Source organism: Penicillium angulare, assembly GCF_028827245.1.
Source record: "Penicillium angulare strain IBT 27051 chromosome Unknown utg000005l_segment0_segment0, whole genome shotgun sequence".
Lineage (NCBI taxonomy): Eukaryota > Fungi > Ascomycota > Eurotiomycetes > Eurotiales > Aspergillaceae > Penicillium > Penicillium angulare.
In genome coordinates, this window is record NW_026623164.1 from 4,375,273 (window position 1) to 4,393,696 (window position 18,424).

At 46.7% G+C, this 18,424-nt stretch overlaps 8 protein-coding genes across 8 annotated transcripts; 5 read left to right on the forward strand and 3 right to left on the reverse strand.

Moving 5' to 3' along the window:
• Positions 1–1,210: 1,210 nt before the first annotated feature.
• N7478_009008 (uncharacterized protein) lies at positions 1,211–3,620 on the forward strand (the record flags this gene model as incomplete). Its single annotated transcript, XM_056925222.1, has 7 exons — positions 1,211–1,505; positions 1,553–2,000; positions 2,095–2,321; positions 2,400–2,530; positions 2,590–2,836; positions 2,901–3,431; positions 3,490–3,620. The coding sequence occupies 7 exons, from the start codon at positions 1,211–1,213 to the stop codon at positions 3,618–3,620; spliced, it is 2,010 nt and encodes a 669-aa protein (XP_056777948.1).
• Positions 3,621–4,851: 1,231 nt separating this feature from the next.
• On the forward strand, positions 4,852–5,136 carry N7478_009009 (uncharacterized protein; the record flags this gene model as incomplete). The annotated part of the gene is made up of 2 exons (XM_056925223.1): positions 4,852–5,031; positions 5,095–5,136. The coding sequence occupies 2 exons, from the start codon at positions 4,852–4,854 to the stop codon at positions 5,134–5,136; spliced, it is 222 nt and encodes a 73-aa protein (XP_056777949.1).
• Positions 5,137–5,396: 260 nt separating this feature from the next.
• Positions 5,397–7,643, forward strand: N7478_009010 (uncharacterized protein; the record flags this gene model as incomplete). The annotated part of the gene is made up of 1 exon (XM_056925224.1): positions 5,397–7,643. The coding sequence occupies one exon, from the start codon at positions 5,397–5,399 to the stop codon at positions 7,641–7,643; it is 2,247 nt and encodes a 748-aa protein (XP_056777950.1).
• A 737-nt stretch (positions 7,644–8,380) lies between these two features.
• N7478_009011 (uncharacterized protein) lies at positions 8,381–9,169 on the reverse strand (the record flags this gene model as incomplete). Its single annotated transcript, XM_056925225.1, has 1 exon — positions 8,381–9,169. One exon carries the CDS (start codon positions 9,167–9,169, stop codon positions 8,381–8,383), a length of 789 nt encoding a protein of 262 aa, XP_056777951.1.
• Positions 9,170–9,712: 543 nt separating this feature from the next.
• N7478_009012 (uncharacterized protein) lies at positions 9,713–10,594 on the forward strand (the record flags this gene model as incomplete). The annotated part of the gene is made up of 3 exons (XM_056925226.1): positions 9,713–10,269; positions 10,323–10,400; positions 10,453–10,594. 3 exons carry the CDS (start codon positions 9,713–9,715, stop codon positions 10,592–10,594), a joined length of 777 nt encoding a protein of 258 aa, XP_056777952.1.
• A 262-nt stretch (positions 10,595–10,856) lies between these two features.
• N7478_009013 (protein-lysine N-methyltransferase) lies at positions 10,857–12,169 on the reverse strand (the record flags this gene model as incomplete). Its single annotated transcript, XM_056925227.1, has 5 exons — positions 10,857–10,975; positions 11,038–11,173; positions 11,264–11,335; positions 11,438–11,827; positions 11,939–12,169. 5 exons carry the CDS (start codon positions 12,167–12,169, stop codon positions 10,857–10,859), a joined length of 948 nt encoding a protein of 315 aa, XP_056777953.1.
• Positions 12,170–12,857: 688 nt separating this feature from the next.
• Positions 12,858–13,685, forward strand: N7478_009014 (40S ribosomal protein eS24; the record flags this gene model as incomplete). The annotated part of the gene is made up of 3 exons (XM_056925228.1): positions 12,858–12,934; positions 13,225–13,472; positions 13,609–13,685. The coding sequence occupies 3 exons, from the start codon at positions 12,858–12,860 to the stop codon at positions 13,683–13,685; spliced, it is 402 nt and encodes a 133-aa protein (XP_056777954.1).
• A 2,821-nt stretch (positions 13,686–16,506) lies between these two features.
• Positions 16,507–18,281, reverse strand: N7478_009015 (uncharacterized protein; the record flags this gene model as incomplete). The annotated part of the gene is made up of 3 exons (XM_056925229.1): positions 16,507–17,853; positions 17,921–18,028; positions 18,093–18,281. The coding sequence occupies 3 exons, from the start codon at positions 18,279–18,281 to the stop codon at positions 16,507–16,509; spliced, it is 1,644 nt and encodes a 547-aa protein (XP_056777955.1).
• Positions 18,282–18,424: the final 143 nt, after the last annotated feature.

Here is an 18,424-nt window from a genome sequence, read left to right on the forward strand (position 1 = left end):
TGGGATGGATTTTCGGTACGGCGCATTTGGGGAATGGCTTCGGGTTTGCTATTCTTTTCCTCTGTTCTTCCCCCCACATCTTCATTTGTTTCTCCCCTCATGACAGACAACGGACTATACATGTTCATGTCACCTTGCAATTGGGATAATATTTGGCTGCCACAGGGCTATATTGTGTATTATATTGAGGTGTTTTGTTTTTTGTTTTCTGTTCTGTTCTCTCTATCTGTCATGGGCGATCCGGGTGATTTTCATGTTTCTTTCTCCCTCTGATCATGTCCATCATCTTCTGATCAAGTTGGCGGATCTTTCTTTGTACTTGCTCATGTCTTGGGCGAAGTGCATATTTGCTGGGGATGTGATGGTCCATAGCGCTGATATTTCTCGATCGAAAAAAAGTTTGAAGCCCGACTTGAAATTGCTGGCTGATCTTTTACCTTCACAAACTATTCTCTATATCTGTCTCGTATATTCAAATTATTTATTATAGCTCAGGCCAGTATTAAATCAACTTTCAAGGCACGAGGCCAATCACCGGCAAGTATAGGCATCAAGAGCCTGGTTCCCTGGCAGCTTCTCATACAAAGGTGGCACGGATGAAAAAGAAATCATCAGGTAACCTTGCATGGCTCTCTATGCTGCATTCAAAAAAGGTTATCCCATATTAAATCTCTTCTCTTCTCGCTATAACCCGTCTATAGGGTTCTATGGGTTACCTAGGTACCTCCATGATGTATAGTGCCCTCGTGACCCGGTTATCAGTCCATCTCCCCTCTTTTCCTTCTTTTTCTCGTCACAATGTGTCAATCCTGATTGCCCCGCAATTCCCCTGCTTCTTCCGAGACAGCTTTGATCTAATACCTTATCTTTTCTTTTCCCACGTTGGGTTCACCTCCCACTATTACGGCTCTCTGGCGTGGTGGCATCCTCGCTGCTTTCGGTCAACAAAGGACCCGCTCGGTCACGCAAGAGTCAGCAAAGACAGGAGAAAACGAATAAGCAAGAAGGAAGAGAAGAAGAATAGACCGAAGGACAAAGAGTCACGAGAATAGCAGCGAAAAAGTAAAGGCCAGAAACCCTCCGACAATTTTTTTTTCCAATACAGAACTGGTATACAACGAGTGAAATCGCAGTCGCATATCGTTTTTCCGTTCGCGGCTTGGGAGTTGATCCCCCTCATCTATTCGGGGGTGGGTTACCCGCACCCGCTATGGCTGATATTCCTTTCCCCGGTGGAGCTCGAGGAGCTCCAGCATACGGTATCGCCTCAGGCCAACGTCGTTCCTCCTACGCCTCCGTCGTGTCCGGCAACGCCCTTTCCCCCCAATATCAGGCTCATTTTCCCATCTACTCAACTCAAACCCTGTATCCTCCTACCCATCATATTCTCAGCCTGACGCCCCTCTCCATCGGGCCTCGTCCGGTTTGGATGCCGCAGATATGCATCTCAACTCAGCCTGGAGGGCCTCTACCTCCCCAGATTCGCTCCCAGCATACTCTCGCAAGTACGCCGGAATCGCTTCACGACCAACAGACTTTCCGCATAATCTAGCCCTGGCCGACGGGCCATCCTTCTTCACCCCATCCTACCTCCGTCACTCCCGATACATATCACGTCTCGACGCCGCCCAGCGAGCGAAGACAGCTACCCAACATCGTGATGCCTCCTCCACATCTACATCGAACCCTCCACTATCTACCTCCTCAAGCCATGTGCACCTCCATCGCATGGCCCCTTCCCATCGTGGGATGACGTATGATCTCATCGAAAAGGATCCCCCGTCTCCCGCCGACCACATTAGCCCATTACCCACCCAGTGGAATGCATTTGACAAATATGCCAATCTAGAACTATCAAACGATGGTTTGGATGTGAAATACACTGGTCCAGTACACAAGCATGATCACGAGGCTGCTGCGCTGCGCGCCGACAACCCCATGCCACCGCAGTGCGGAATTTACTATTTTGAAATAAAGATTGAAGCCAAACCCAAAGAAGGGTAAGTACCTCCTTATATATCCAAATCATGAATGCGAAAGAAACGGGAGGTGAGGAGATGAAAATATATACTAATAAGTATTGTCGTCATACAGCATGATCGGGATAGGATTCTCGAGTCCCAAAGCATCGGTTGAGAGACTTCCCGGTTGGGAGCAGGAATCTTGGGCATACCATGGAGACGATGGAAAGTCGTTTTTTGGTGAAAGCCAAGGACAAGGTCGGCCGTATGGGCCGACTTTTGGCGTTGGTGATACTGTCGGATGTGGGGTCAATTTCTCCACAGGGCAGGCCTTCTTCACAAAGAATGGAAGCTTTCTAGGTATGAGACTATCCGAATTGCGAATATATATGTACGCATATATATTTCCGTGGCAAATGAAAGCTAACAGTTTGCTAGGATATGCATTTCATGAATTGCGCAATGTTAAGCTATATCCATCGGTGGGGATGAAGAAACAGCCCCCAGTACACTTGAAAGCGAACTTCGGTCAACAGCCATTCGTCTTTGACATTGATGGCATGGTTGATGTATGTCCTACGCAAAAACCATCTTAATTTATTTGGCATAATTGACTAACTCCCAACAGCAAGAGAGACATGACATCGATAACCAAATCAGAACTACAAATACAGATAGCTTGCAACCTCCACTGGATGAAACAGCTCTACTTCAGGAATTGGTCGCTCAATTTTTGGCTCATGATGGCTATGTGGAGACTGCGCGGGCTTTCGCAGAAGAGGTTGCCACTGAAACTGCAGCTCTCCAGAATGGACATGACGAACCGTTGAAGAAGTACGAAGTGGAAGAGGACCGCGAAGCTATTAATAGGAACAGTAAGCAGCTCCCACCTACATAGATAACGTTCTCTGGTGTGAAACTAAATTAACATCAAATCAGGAATCAGGGCGGCTATCCTCGACGGCGACATTGACAAAGCTCTGAAACATACGAATGCCTACTATGCCAATGTCTTAGAAGATTTCCCCCACATTCACTTCAAGCTCCGGTGCCGCAAGTTCCTCGAAATGATGCGACAGTCAAATGAACTCTCTGCAGCAGCAACAAACGCAACCCAAAAACGCCGACAATCAGGATCACAAGGCATCCCAGGCACAAATGCGGTCTTCGATCAAGAGATGGAACTCGACGGCGGCGAAGACTGGGATGCAGATGGCATGGTCATCGGAGAGACCGAAGAAGCGGCTGCGGCAGTAGCTCAGTTCAACGAACTTCTGACTGAGGCCGTTCAATATGGTCAACAACTACGCATGGACTATCCGTCCGACGAGAATGGCGGAGATAAGAAGACGCTGGAGGACATCTTCTCTCTAGTTGCATATCCAGACCCTAACCATTCCAGGCACGGGCATTACTTAGACCCCGAGGGACGAGTAGCAGTGGCAGAGGAACTGAACTCGGCCATTCTTGGTAAGCTTTCTACATAGATGCCTGATCTCTAAGTGCTTGTATACTAATTAATGTTTAGTCTCACTTGGGAAATCTTCGTCTGCTGCTTTAGAGAGACTCTATCAACAAACAGAGGTTCTCGTTAACGAGATCAGCGAAGACGGCGGCGCTGGGGCGTTCATTAATGTTCGGAAACTAGCATTTCCTTGATATGGCGTTGGCAATATGATTCAACTTTCCGCTCTTTCGTTTCCTTTTTTTCTTATGATGTCCATCTATTCTGTGTCCCTCCGAAGAATATATCAACTGTCCAGCATGACAATCTGGACCATCATATTCTGTTCTGCGCTGAGTCTGTCTGGGGTAGTTCACTTGTGCACCACCCTTCCATCGCTCTTCCCTCTCCCTTCTTCATTCCTCATCTGTTTCAATCTCTCCATCACTGCCTTTCCCCTTTGTCGAGTGTGCTACCTAAGACTTTGGTTGGTAATACACAGCCAGAGTTGATAGAGAGAACGTCATTCCCTTGATTCTCCGGGGAACCCTCTTCTTTCATTTACTCATCCCCCCTCATTGTGCACTCATCTGTCTATCACTGTATTGCGGCTCTGGGTGCTGCCAGGCTTGTAATGTTGGTCATTGCATACCCTAGATAGGATTTGTGTAGAATGGAATGATATAGTACTTGTGTGCAGACTCATGTCTTCAAAGGGTACTGATCGATTTCTTATCCATTTGGTTGCAGATGCCATTAGATAGCGCATATAAAGAATGGCGATCGAGCACTGAGAAAATTTGAATATCTAGAAGTTCAGTACTGAGGTAGACACAAGCTACATGCTATATTGATGCTACTGATCTATTCTACACTACTGAATTCCTATATATTTTCGGGTGTCAGTGGATTAGGCTTCATCAAGCTTACTAGTCTCTTGTGTAAAATTGATCTACCGAAGATCTTATCTAGACGAGTAAGTACATAGTAATTTGCAATGCAAGGGTTGTCAACGGCGATGCGGAATGTAGACCCCTCCCCATACAACTATGGCTAACTAGGGCAACAACCCCCTATACCCAGTGGCTAGTAGATCATGCAAATCCTTTATCCCCTGGAAATTTAAAGATACATTAGCTGATATATATTACAATAAATGCTCATTTCACCTCCTCAAAGTCCCTTTTGCAGCCCAATACCCAATACTTCCCGATTCGGCAGACTGTGTACCCATTACATAATCCAGTTACGTCAGCGGTTCAGCTGATTTCTCCGCTTTCTCGCGCCAACAGCTTGTGATACTCGACGCTGCATCACCTTGCAGAGAGAGAGAGAACAGTGTGGCTCTGTGATAGCTCGCATCCAGAGACCAACGCAGGGAACGGATGATCAGCTCGCCAACTCGTTGTTCGCCCAAGGGGCTACATTCTCATTCTCATACCGCCCATGGATTCCCTTCCGCATAGCTCGGACGGGAACCAATATCCCAGCATTCCGACGCATTACCGTGCGCCATCTTCGCTGCGCTGCTGCTGTGGTCGTGATGATTGCGCTCTGCTAGAACACAATAATGTTGCTCTCGAGGGACTGGAAAGGGACCTTGAAACAGCGGCAAAACTAGGTCAGGTACGTGATTTATTTCTTTAGAAGTGTTCGATTCCGCGCTTTCTCCGTTCTTCTGTAACACAGTGTGGAGAAGTTGGTGTTCATGGCGAGCTGAGCCATGCATGATTGACGATCCATCATTTTCATCTCATCATTCCGCACAAACACTCGTTGGTCCCTTTTCTTTTTCTAGCGAAGGGAACTTTTCCAGTTTCTGCTTTTCAATTATTTCCCCCTTCTATTTGCATATTCCCTCCCATAATTTCTATCTACGCCAGGTAGAGAGAAGGTGTTGCTGGAATACTTTACTTTTGCTTTATTTGCTTCACACATGGAACCTCTCACATTGAGGTCTCCCATACTCACTCATTGCGTTGGCGTCCGTCATGACTACCTTTCATCTCCACAATCGCTCTGTTTCAGCAGACTGTCATGGGTCGTCGTCGCTGACCTTTGCTCTACAGGCTTTGCTCCATCGTCATGAAAGTTATATGGCCGAGGCGGAAGACGATCGCCGGCGATTACTTGAGAATGTCGATGCACTCGAGCGCGAAAAGCGCCAGGTCCAAGAAGAGAATGCGCGCATTGTTGAGGAGAACCGAAGTCTTCTAGAGCAGCTTGATGGTTTAAACAAGGCCGTCGTTGACTCAGATGACCATGTACGGTCGCTTACTCTTACTTTGGAAAGCACACAGTCGGAATTACGCAGATTAACCGTTGCTGCATCCCGTGCTGCCGAATTAGAGATGCAATTAGCAATCATGGAAAGTGAGCAGTCGAAACTGCAGGACAGTTTGACATCTGCCCAGGAGGACGAGAAGTCTGCTCTTCAGCGCTGGCGCAATGCCGAGAACACATTACGAGGCCTTCATGATCAGGTTGAGCGCATTGAATCCGAAGCTCGCGAGGAACGCGAAAGACACGAGGAACTGGTGGAGCGAATGGAGCGAAAGCGCAATGTGGAACGTGAGCTTGACAATGCAGCCGTTCGATTGAAAGGTGCTGCCGCGACGTCCGAACTTGGCCGCAATCCTGGTACCCAGGTGGTCTCGCGTTTTGTCAAGGATATCTTGCAAGATAATGCAAATCTGCAAGTCGGTATTATGGAGTTACGTGAGATGCTTGACAACTCCAATCAGGAAGTACAACATCTTCGAGACCAGGTTTTCTCTCATCAGCCGCTGGAAGGTGTGGATGAAGAAAGCAACTCTCAAGTTGCGCCTATGACGACGTTATCCGAAGAACTAGAGACGAAAGAGTCAAAAGAACGCCGTGTGTCACAAGAATTTCACATCCACCATCACTATCACACACCGACATCCTCAAAAAAGGACAAAGGCACTGCCAATCGTCGTGTCAAGAAGAAGAGGCCTTCGCTGGGAAGCCCCGTCCCTATGCATTCAGCCGTTGGCACTCATTCCCCTCGCCGTTCTATTCATCGCTCCCAATCATCAGGCTCATCCATGAACACCATCTTATCCCAAACCTCCGTCTCTATTCCGCCACAATCCTCATCGCGTCGATGGTCACTACAATCACCACCACTTCCGGCCGATTCAGTGGCCAGTTCCCCACAGTCTGCATTTCGTACCTCTTCCATCTTTGACCGCGTCGAGCGAGGGTATGATTTCTCTCAACCCACTAGTCCCGATAGCACAGTCTTCTCGTCTCCAATTATGGAAGCGTATAATTCCAAAGGCTTTGACCCCCCATCCAGACCTTTGGGTGGCTTCGACAATTTTGACTACACGCCCCACGAAGATTCACCTTTCAACGGGGACCAGTATGATCGGCCTGCATATCTCGATCTCTGCGATGGCATTGCGACGCACCCAGCTATTCCGGAGGAATCAGAATCTTCACCACCCTACGGAATATACGCTCAATCATCCGCAGAGCGACGCTCTTCAGCAACCGCCGAGGATGTTCTGGGACTACAAGCCCCCTATACACCTTCCCTACGGAAGTCCACATCCCACGACAGCCTCCTCTCCGTCGCCGGGATGGACATCCACACCCCGATCAGCCGGCAACCACGCATGGGCGACTGGCATTCGGGCATGCGACTCCCCCAACGCCTCATGTCCTCTAGTATATCCCTGGCTTCCACGCCTCCAGTCATCTCAGCGCCTACAGTCACTGCCGATCGAGCCAAGGGCCCTGAAAAATCTTCCCGCTCCCTCCTCGCTTCAATGGCAGCAGCAAGCACATCAGCTACGATTCTCCCGTCTGACTCTGCTTCTATTGCCTCCGCAGACAGCACCAGCACCTCCTCCACAACACCTACAAACAGTCGCAAACCCTCCACGTTGGGTCGCCGCGTGGGCGGCTGGGTCTTGGGTCGGTGGGGCATGGCTCCAGTCTCAGAGAACTTGGATTCCGAGAGCGAAGGCCGTATTGCCGCCATTCAATCAGCACTTTCTTCAAATTCCTCTGAATCAACGCCAAGCAAGGTTCATTCGCACGAGCCACCGACAGCTGATCCCCCATCAGCTCTCCAGTTCAGATTCCCAGGCGTGAATCAAAAAGGTCCAATCATGGGCCTCCGTGCTCCACCCCCAGCACCGATTACCGTTCAAGTCCAAGGTATAGATGAGAATCTGCTACGAGAAAGCCTTGCTGACAACACTTGATATATGTCACACGGTTGATCCACTCCTTCCCCATCTCTCCCATTAACCTAAACTCCTTCTCTATGACCTCAGCCACTTGTCTCCCTCCTTATTCGTACTCCATGGTATTTTTTAGCATTGCATTTGGGTTGGCTTAGTGCTCTTTCTGCATTGCGTGGTTTATCCAGTTTTGGATCTTATTTTGGGTTGTCGCATTTGCACCATGTTCGCGTTTACCGTTTGAGCTCGTGAACAGAATCGTGCTGGCGTTATTTCTATGAATGATACCCTCAAGACGTTCCTTTTATTTTATTCCGGGTTTCTTTCTTCATCTTCGAGATTATTAAAATCTACGAAGTCCACAGTATGATATTCAAAGATAAATAACAAATATAATACCCTTTTAAAGAATACTCAGGATCTTCTCCAGTGCCGTATACACCGTATAGTAGTATAATCAATATAATTGGGTATTATCCTAGCTAGAAAGGGCGTGAGGTGACCGGGTTGCTGGAACGGATCTGCGTCGCCAAGGACCGAATCGGAGCATGAGCGGATAAGGCTAACATGGAAGTTGGTATGAAATTTTCGAGATTTTTTATCAGTTGTGGTTTTGTAAGGGAGCAAAAGAAAGGAGCTTCCGGGGGCTTCGACTCTTGGCAAAATGGGAAAGCCAGATCTTTTCCTATTTCTCGGAGGCTGAACATGGCGCTGATCCGGAGGCGCAGAGTGGGACTTGGGGACTTGTAGTCGCTATGTCATCTCAATTTCACAACCCATTCTGAATTTGGTGTTGTGTTGTAGACAGGCCCCTGTGTCTGTGCTAGAGCCGCAACAGCAAGGAAACATTGCCTCAATGACACAACTGGTGTAGCCTGGAGATCGGCCATGTCCGTCTTGACATAGGAGGTAGATGCCCGAACGACTGGGGAGTAATCGATGATCCATCTGCCTGCAATGAACTCCTGCCGAAGGAATATCGTCTCACAGTAGTTACTCATGAAGCCATACATACAATTCAGATCCTTCATATATTTGATCGGTTGGGCAAGCAAATAGCGAAGCATACTTTCTTCCTCATACGCCTCGCACATCTCGTGTTCGTACACCCAAGGGACTTTAAGCTCCCCAACAACCTTTAGCTCAACATTCTTGGTCATGAGAATGCTATCAGGCGTGTTAGCATAGTGGTTTCCAAGGCACTTGAAGTCCGCAAATTCTAGATCGATTGACTGGGCCTTTAGGATTTTTCCGACCATAAATCCCACCGAATGACTGAAAACACCCTGAAGGCCTGTTTCATCGCCAATAACTTGCGATTCAGCCTCAGGGTTGCCTAATCGATGGGTGTACTTGATGACCTTGGTGCTCCATCTCTGACCTTGGATCTCATTTTCGACAAAACGGAGGAAATTGGACCAACGATGGAGCTCGCCCACAAACTCGATATCGTGGAGGGCGTTGGATTTGGTGTGATTTGGGCCGAGGAGGAATGGAGGAAGGGCTTGAGAAGCTATCTCCCTTACGCGGGCTTGTTTTGCCGGCATATTGTCTAAGGTTGTAGACAGAATAGAGAGTCCGTTCAAAACATCAAGAATTGAGCTTGAGGCTTCTAGAGTGTAAGTTATAGATTTGAGAAGCGTAGAAATCGGTTTAAAATCCTGGTTGATAAAGTTGATAGCGATAGTGCTGGAACAAATAAAGGCGTATTGGGCAGGTACGGTGTTGTGTCTTTTACGAGTTTTGTGTTATTTTTCTTATCAACTTTCAGTCAACCGTTGCTACAATCGCCGCAGTACCCCCATTAAGATGTATTCTAGTCTCCTACAACAACTGTTGCAACGTAGGATCTGCATCGCCTCGGCTATGTGCGATTCGAGTGGGAGATCATAAGAGTACAAGAAGGATTGGAACAAGCATTTAATGTGGGTCTTATTGACCAATCAAAAAGGCGGACCGCCTGCTTATTTAGCTGTTGTGGGTGCCAAAACGGTTTACCAGAACCCGCTAGGAGGTCTCCACACCAGATTTACTAGGCTTTCATTTACCAATAGGTCTTCATCTATCGTTGCAAAGCTTATCAAGTCAGCATGAACAATCCCGAAACTGCCGAGTTCCTGTGCGGCCTCGACGGCACGGACGTCACTCTCGATCCACCACCTGAGCCGCCCCTTCACCTGCCCTGCCAGACCTGGGTGATCGATAAGAAACTCTCTGAACGATCTCAGTCGATGACGCAGCAAGACGTTGCGGATGGTCTTGGACTTCCATTCGCAGCTGCTAAGTTTCTCTGCCACCCCAAGGGAAATCCTAGCAAGAAGGCTTTTATGCGGATTTATCTTCAAATTCCAGTTATTGGCACTCAATATCAGAGCCCTCAGATTCGACGAAAGCAGGCTGCTAAGCCACAACCACACGTTGAGTTGACGACCTTGAAATTGTTTAAGAAAAATGAATGCGACGTTGTCCCTGACCTCCTTGCTTACCAAGAGGGAAAGCAAGACGAAGATAGTATCGTTCCGGGAGGTTATATTACTTATTTGGTTTGGGATAAAGTCCCCGGGGAGCCTCTAAGCGCAGAAGAATTCTGGGGGCTAGATATTGAGTCGCGCCAAGTGATCCGTGATAAATTTCGTGAGGCCTTTCCGTAAGCCTAGAGAACTCTTTGCCTGGCGTGCTCTCGATTGACATGAACATTAGAAAGCTGAAGAAGTTTGGTTACCTACCGCGTATGTCAACTATGTCAAAGATCATCTATGACAATGCCACCGGGAATATGTACGCTCTATCCGTTGTTGAGTGGCGAACACTATAAGCTGACGGAAACTAGGCATTTCTCAGGTTTTTCACGCGCAGGCCGTACTGATAAAAGCGAAGAGTGGCATGACAAGTACTACGTTCTGTTTCGTTTGGCTAAGATATCTCCAAAGACGATGGACTGGGCTAAGGATACCACAGGATGGACTTGGTGAACAGCGAAGTCACACTCAATGTAATACAAATTAGCTAGTTAGGTACCAGGCACTACCGTGGCGTAATTAACTGCGGCAAGTTTATCAAGTTTATTAGGACAAATGATCAAATTAATGATGCCCGTGCTTTTTTGAGAGGAACTGTGGGGTAATCTAGAAAGTGAGGATAGCTCGTGAATTGGACTAGCGTGTTGCATTTTATTGAGGCCGTCACTCAAGTCGCTCACCCATGCACGGCTTTACCACCTCATGAAACAGCATATCAACCCCTTGATATGCAGTACATTCGAATCGGAATAGTCGTAGAATGAAAGAATCCAGTCTGTTCGTCCAAATTCGTCGACTGAACCGGAAGATACTCAGCCTTGAACGAATACGCTTCTATTCACCACATTAGTTTCCATTGTGTTCAGCTTTGATCCATCATAGAATCTTCAACTCACCACACTCAGTCAAAAATGTTTGAAAAGTATCCTCGTTGCGTAAAGTCGCTGCCATAATAAACTGTTCGACCCCATAATTGTCAAAAAGGTCTCGAACAGTCGACAGGAGAAGTGGGACAAGATCCGCATCATAAACCTAGAAAATATCAGCATGCATCAAATCAAAGCCAGAGCAATTGTCAAGACAACAAGACAAGAAAAATTACAATAAGACAGAAATACATACCAAGTCAGCCCCAAGCGCAACATCAAATTTCAAATCCTCATTTCCAACAAGCAACTCCATCTCCTCCGTTCTCTGTAACGGTGTCCCCCAGTCCCAAATAGCAGGATACATAGGAATCATACTCCTTTGATCCAGTCTCGCCTGAGTTGACTCAGGCCCCGAATTCAAACGTACACATTCCTTCATAGTCTCAATCAGCGCATGCTCTCGATCCGTCGCAACAACACCACGCACACCAAGATGTTTCGCGCAGAATAGAGAGAGAAACCCTGTTCCAGCACCGAGTTCTATGATCCTTTTCCCGGTGACAAGAGCCTCGCCAGCTGGGGAGGCAAGAAAAGATTCCAAATGTAGCGCCGCTTCCCAGGTACGATTACCAGTTGTACCACCGGACAGAATCACGCCGCGCGATTCTATAGTTGTGACCGTGCGATCTGAAGTATGCGATTCGGATTGCGGAGCGGTATATTTCACGTGGGAAAGTTGTTGCGCTGCCTCGATAGCGCTGGGTTTTGGTTCGGAGAGGAGATTACCCCAACATTCCATGAGGTCATCTGAGATTTCCTAGAGGGTATTATATTAGCATTGATTCTGAAATTTGGTCGCAAGCAGATCTAGCTATGTCCCATCCAGATGTAGTAATGATTATGCTTATGCTAATTGCAATAAACGTACATGTTCATCTGGGTTTTGAATTCCATTTTCGATGCGCGCGAGGAGCAATTTGAGAATTCGGCTGCGATAAGTTGTTGGTGGTAGCGGGGTTAAAGATTCATCGAACATATGCTTGTATAGTGCGTGTTGGACCTCGGGGCGCACGAGGACATCATCGGGTGGAATGGTTAGTTCTGGTGGGTCGACAAGTTGAAAGTACTGGGCTGATAATTTGTGGATTGTATCTGCCATGACTGTTTGGGGAGAAGACAGAAATGTACTTAGAAGCTAGGTAGGATCGGTGCATGAAACATTTGAATGTTTAAATTGGATGTGACGTCGTTGCTGTATTGGGTTTAGCGTGGATCAGGGTTAGAGACATGGTTAATGCCGGATTAATTCCGAACTATACAATATACATAGCAGGGTAGGGCTTACTACCTAAAGAGTTCTACTGGTATTGACGTGAGATGAAATTAGACAATACAAGTATTCTATATGATTGATTAAGCTGTTATTTGCACTCTACGCCCTCTCAAAAGGTAACAGAACCTCCGTTGAGATCGCGTGCCTCTCTGAATCCTTTCCGGGCCTGTCCCTGAGACCCCCCAAAAAATTCGCACATATTCATATCACATATGAAAACACAAAGGGTCTACCAGCCCCTTGTATCTATAAACTGAAACAAACAGGAATCCTTGTTCCCTACTCGAAGGGGTACATGACCACAAATAGAGTTTTAGATGCTGATATCGTTTATCTCTTATCGATAAGGGGTAAGACTACTGTAGTACAGTCAGCAGCCCCGTGACCCACTTTTCACCTTACTAAACATTACCAAAAGAAGTCTAGCGCAGCCCCGTAACCGAGCGACGCACACGAAAATTGAAAGTCCATCGTCCATTTCCATTCGACTTCCGCATCACCACTCACCACCAAAATGGCCGACACTCCCGTTACTCTGCGGACTCGCAAGTTCATTCGCAACCCTCTGCTCGCTCGCAAGCAGATGGTCGTGTAAGACTCCCTTTCCCCGTTTCTCTATCGTTCTGGCGCAAATGCAAAATGCAAATTGGGACAAATCCACGAATCCTCGGCAAGGACATCGAAATATCTTCATTCCGAATGAACTGGGCACACCCTCGGCATCAAAAACGACCAGAAGAAGAAAAAAAAACCGGTCTACCTAATTTCGTCTTGAAATTTTGAAAACCAGGGATTTATGGATTGTTACCAATTTCGCGAATCTTGCAGCCACACAGACACGTCACATTTACCATCAAACCGCGACTAACATTAACTTCCAGGGATGTCCTCCACCCCAACCGCCCCAACGTCTCCAAGGACGAGCTCCGTGAGAAGCTGGCCGACCTCTACAAGAGCAACAAGGACCAGGTCTCCGTCTTCGGGTTCCGCACACAGTACGGTGGTGGCAAGTCCACTGGCTTCGCTCTGGTCTACGACTCCTCCGAGGCCCTGAAGAAGTTCGAGCCCCACTACCGTCTCGTCCGTATCGGCTTCGCCGACAAGATCGAGAAGGCTTCCCGCCAACAGCGTATGTCAAACCCCTGGAACTTTTTACTCTCTTTTTTATCTCCAAAAATTCTTCTCTGAAGAATTACCTCTTCGTGAGGTGGCCGAAAGGCCCGACCCTTTATATTGGTCACCCCCACTGACACATACTGATACAGGCAAGCAACGCAAGAACCGCTCCAAGAAGTTCCGTGGTGTCGCCAAGGTCAAGGGTCCCAAGAAGTCCAAGGACTAAGCGTCTCGCTCTGCTTAAATTATGGCTTGGTGAAACGTTTGGTGGACTGGTGGTTTTTTGGAGTGCCCGGCTGTTCTCCTTTTAAATTCTTATACCAATTAAGGGATTGAGGCGACAGACGTGGTCTTGGTGGATAAGATGGAGATGGTCTCAACGACTGAAAGAAAAGAAAGGGTTAAAAAGCGATTTGTTTTGTCGATGTGGACCATCTCTTAACTCCAATGAAGGTGGTTATGCCCCCCTGTGGGAGCCAGTTCTACTCATGTATTGTATAGTAGATTCTGGTTTCTAATGAGACGTGATGATCAATCCCCCTTTCAAGAGGCGTCGAAGTTTGATCAGTTTCAATTAAAATTACAGCGAGGGATATGAGAATCCGGGCTACGGCTGTTGTCCCCGGCACGAGTTACATATTTTTCTTCCTGTTCAGCCACAGTCTGCTCAGTGTAGATGTAGATGTAAATTGGGTCCAGTCTGGAGGTGTATATACATGAACTGCGCCTGGAAACTCCATCTCCTTGTTCCATGTGACTATCCAGGGTTCCCCACAGTCGACCCCGGAGTTTACTTTGTATATCGACCTCGTGCATACTAGTAGTTGATACTGAGGACAACGCCGAACCCTAGATATAATTGAAAGAAAGCAGCCTCGAATACCTACATCAAGACCATCCCCATGTGCATCTATCCCAAAATTCAGCCGTGTAGTGCATGATGTTCACAACCAACCCAATACATACATACCACCCCTGTCCCTGAAAATGAAATCTCAAATAAATTTATATATATCTCTATTTAGTCACAAGTCACACAATCCATTCCAGCAATCCCAACTTGACTCTCAATCCATTCACTCAACCTACCTAGGCAATACCAGTATCAGTTCAAGCTCTGATGAAAGAAACTTAAGCAAAAAGAAACACAGACTCAAGCTGTCTTCCCAACTTAAACTACTTCAGGTCCATATCTAAACTCTTTCTTCATCCTGGACATCTCGAGGTAACAAGTTACGCTAGATGGAACCCAAGCTTTCTTTTTTTGTCCATCGATAGACTTTGAATAATTCTACTAACCATCCATGATACAATATCAGGAATCCCAAGAGACAGGAATGAAGCTGAATAAAGCCATCTCAAATCATTATCGGAAGATATCTCTTGTAGAGGGTGATGCATGCAGGGTCTGAAATTGCAAATCATAGTATGGGGCTGATGTTGTGCAGAGATTACACAGAGCTAGGATTTGCTATTTCCTTTTTGATTCAACGTGGTTGAAATGGGATATCTTGTTGGGACTTGTGTACTTCAAGCTATTTTCGTGATATGATGCAATGTCCTTGAGTATATTGTAGTATGAAAGTTCGATCATCGTATGTACTAATGTAGGACTTTGTTCGAGTACTACCTGCATCAATGATATTCGCATTTTATGTCTCTTTGGAACCAGGGTTACAAGTTGAAGGTGCGATGATATTTCCAAGTGCCTGATCTTCCTATATTGGAGGTATACTTGAATGTCTCGCAATGACAAATACAATACATGAGGACGTACCACATGGTGATAGTGAAGATAAAGATATGCTACGTTGGATATGATTCAGATTACGAAGAAAATAAGAAATGCTTCCTTGATTTGGATACCCTAGAGCATGATGTCACATTAAAAGGATTAATATTGAATAATTATTGAGACTATTTTATTAGATATTCATCGTATAAAAAATGCTAAAACTAAACGCAATCAAGAGACCTCCAGATGATTATCCCAGGAGGAAATATGAAGTAGCAAAAAGCCTCCAGTGGAAAAAGCAAGTAAAATAAGATGAAAACAATAGATTAAAATAATCAGAAACCACACTCAGCTTGCGCGAGTCCATGGGCATCATCGTGGATCTCTGCTTTGTTTGGGCCTGGGAGTAGGCAATAGTGACACAAAATAGATGAAGATAGATAAGCAGCACGAGACCAACAGTTATTGGAAGAAAAGAGTGACACTTGAAACAATGAAAAGGGTAATATAAAAAATCAAAACAATGATGTGAACATACGAATCAAACTAAAAAGAATATAACAAATCGAGCGCCCTCCACACTAATACCTCCTCGGCTTCGAAGCCGTAAAGACTTGCCGTGCCCAGATAAAAGACGAACAACACTTTGTAAAGTCAAATGAAACATAAAGGGCAAAAAGCATCACAAACAAGATCCCTACCAGGAATGTCGAGACAGTGGCGCAACAAGAATAAATCAAGGTAACCAAGCCAAGTTGCTACAAGCAGAAGAAAGCACATGCAGATACACAACGATAAACAATAAAACACACCACAAAAGTCCAAAAGGGCAGAGAAGATAAATACGTAAGACAGATGCAACACCACCAGCCAAATAGGCCAGGTCCACTAAATAGTCAGATACACAAGCCATGCGGCTTTTGCAAGACCTCTTAGTAGAAACCGATCTAGTATCGAGTCCGGATCGGCCCCGGGAACAAAAAATAACTGACCCTGACACTACCCATGGTCAGAAGGGGCAAGAGATGGGGAGCAAGATCTTCAAGAAATATAATATATTCCGATTTGATCGATATGGCTCGATTCCCATACACAAGTATCATACAATTTGTTACCTTGAGAGGTGGCATCCTAGCATCCATCCACATGCACAGTGGAATGGGAATCACAGATACAAAGACAAGACAAGACAAGACAAACTTTGAAACAGAACAAGAGACGAAAGTCAAAATCAAGTACAAACCCAAACCAAACCAATAATGACAACATTAACAACAAAAGGGGATTAATAAACGAGGGACGAGAAATGTTCCTAATAAGAACCCTGGTTACCCAAAGGCTCAACGGCAGGTGGCCGGTGCACGTTCTCGACCACAGCACGGTGATACTCGGGCAGTGCATCCGGCGACGAATTGAAAGAGAATGCAGTGCTGGATGTGTCCCGGTGCTGTACACGTGTATATGGTAGGCCACTGAGTAAGGTGTGGGATTCAGCATCGGGGCCGCTGCCACGCGCTTTACTCTTTTCGCTGGTGCTATAGCCATAGATGGCCGGTGTGCATTCGTTCAACGCAAGAAGCCGTTGACCTGCATTGCCGTGGTCCCGGGAATGGTTGCGAGTGATTCTTGTGTCATTGTGTATACTTGGGTAGTCAGATCCGGTATTGTCAAGGGTCTCGAGAATGGGATAAGCCGGGCTCATACCCGCCGTGGAGATTGGGGGTGGTGGAGCTGTGGATGAGGATACTAGAGATTGCATTGTGTCTTCGGAGGTGGTGGGCATGGGAAGATATGGGAAAAGTAACTCTGAGCCAGTTCCATTGACGCTGATACCCTTGTTTGAAAGTTCGGGACCAGTAGTGAATGGTGTGTTGGTTGGGACAGTGTGAGTGGAACTTGGTCGATGGTCAGGTGAAGCGGCTATACGGGGACTCCAAAAGCCGGCTTTAAAGTCAGGTGAAGACCAAGGTAGGTTTGGATTTCCCTCTGTTGGAATGAATTCCGTCGCAGAGTTAGGGCCCTGTTGGCCTCGAGATGTAGGGCTAGGTAGTGTACGGTCTGGTCCTGGGGCATCAGAGGATCCTTCACTCATAGTGGCGCTGTTGGGTTGAGATAGATCTCCGACAGAGTGGTCTTGACTAGGGAGCATGTAGGTAAAGTGTGACTGATTGAAAGAAGTATTGGCATCAGACTCAGGATAGACGTTTCCATTGGTATGTCTGCCAGTCCCGAACATTGAGTCCCAAGCTTTAGGACTCCATGCTGGAATTCCATAGTCCATCATAACCCCCGGTGAAGTATTGGGTAATATGTATTGAGAGGGATGAGGGTGGCTTGACGATGTCTCGTCTTCGTAGTGCATAGAGCTCACACCTCCTGATCTCTGGTAAGCATGTGCATCAGCAGCACCCAGATCAAAATCGGCAGAGCGTTGTTGATAGGCATTGACACGGGTCTGAGGTTGTGTTGAGCCCATAGAAAGGAGGGTCGGTTTGGATTGGGCATGTGTCGGGATCACCCCAAGTTGGGATGGTGCAGCTGCTGGTCTCATATTGGGATAAGGTTGCCAGCCACTGGCACCGGGTCTGTCAGCACGGTGAGATTGAACCCAGTCACTGAGCATTTGGGTATTAAATTCATCAACAGGTTGAGAATTGACCTGATACGAAGAAAATTAGAACATATAGTCTAAAGCAATCCGTGAGTAATGATATAGTTGTACTTACTCTGGTAAATTGGCATAGGTTTTCACCGGCGCTATGACAATTCGAGCAACCTTGACCATCCTCGGAATCCCCACTACATTTAATCTTTCTTCTCCGACATCTTTGACACTAAAGAAAGAAATATGGTTAGCACATAAGAATATATCAAGGGACTCTGAAAAATAGTACGTACCGCCACTGGAACACGACGTCGTTGGGGATTGCGTAACTTGCCATCTGACTCACTTGTCGGCCCTGTACAGCTACTAGACCGATCTCCCATTTCGTGACGACTCATGCTTCTCATGGCACGAGGCAAAGAAAGTCCACAGGCGTGTCGAGACTGGGCAAAACCAGTGTTTTCTGCGTAGTAAGGGTCCATTGCTGTTCGACCACTGGAACAGTCAAGATAGACTTGCAGCCTTCAAAACGAAAACCGGAAACAAGATAATGTTATAGACACAAGGAAAGCGGAAGCAGAAGAAGAGAAAGAAAAGATCAGAGTATAGACAAGACACAAATGTT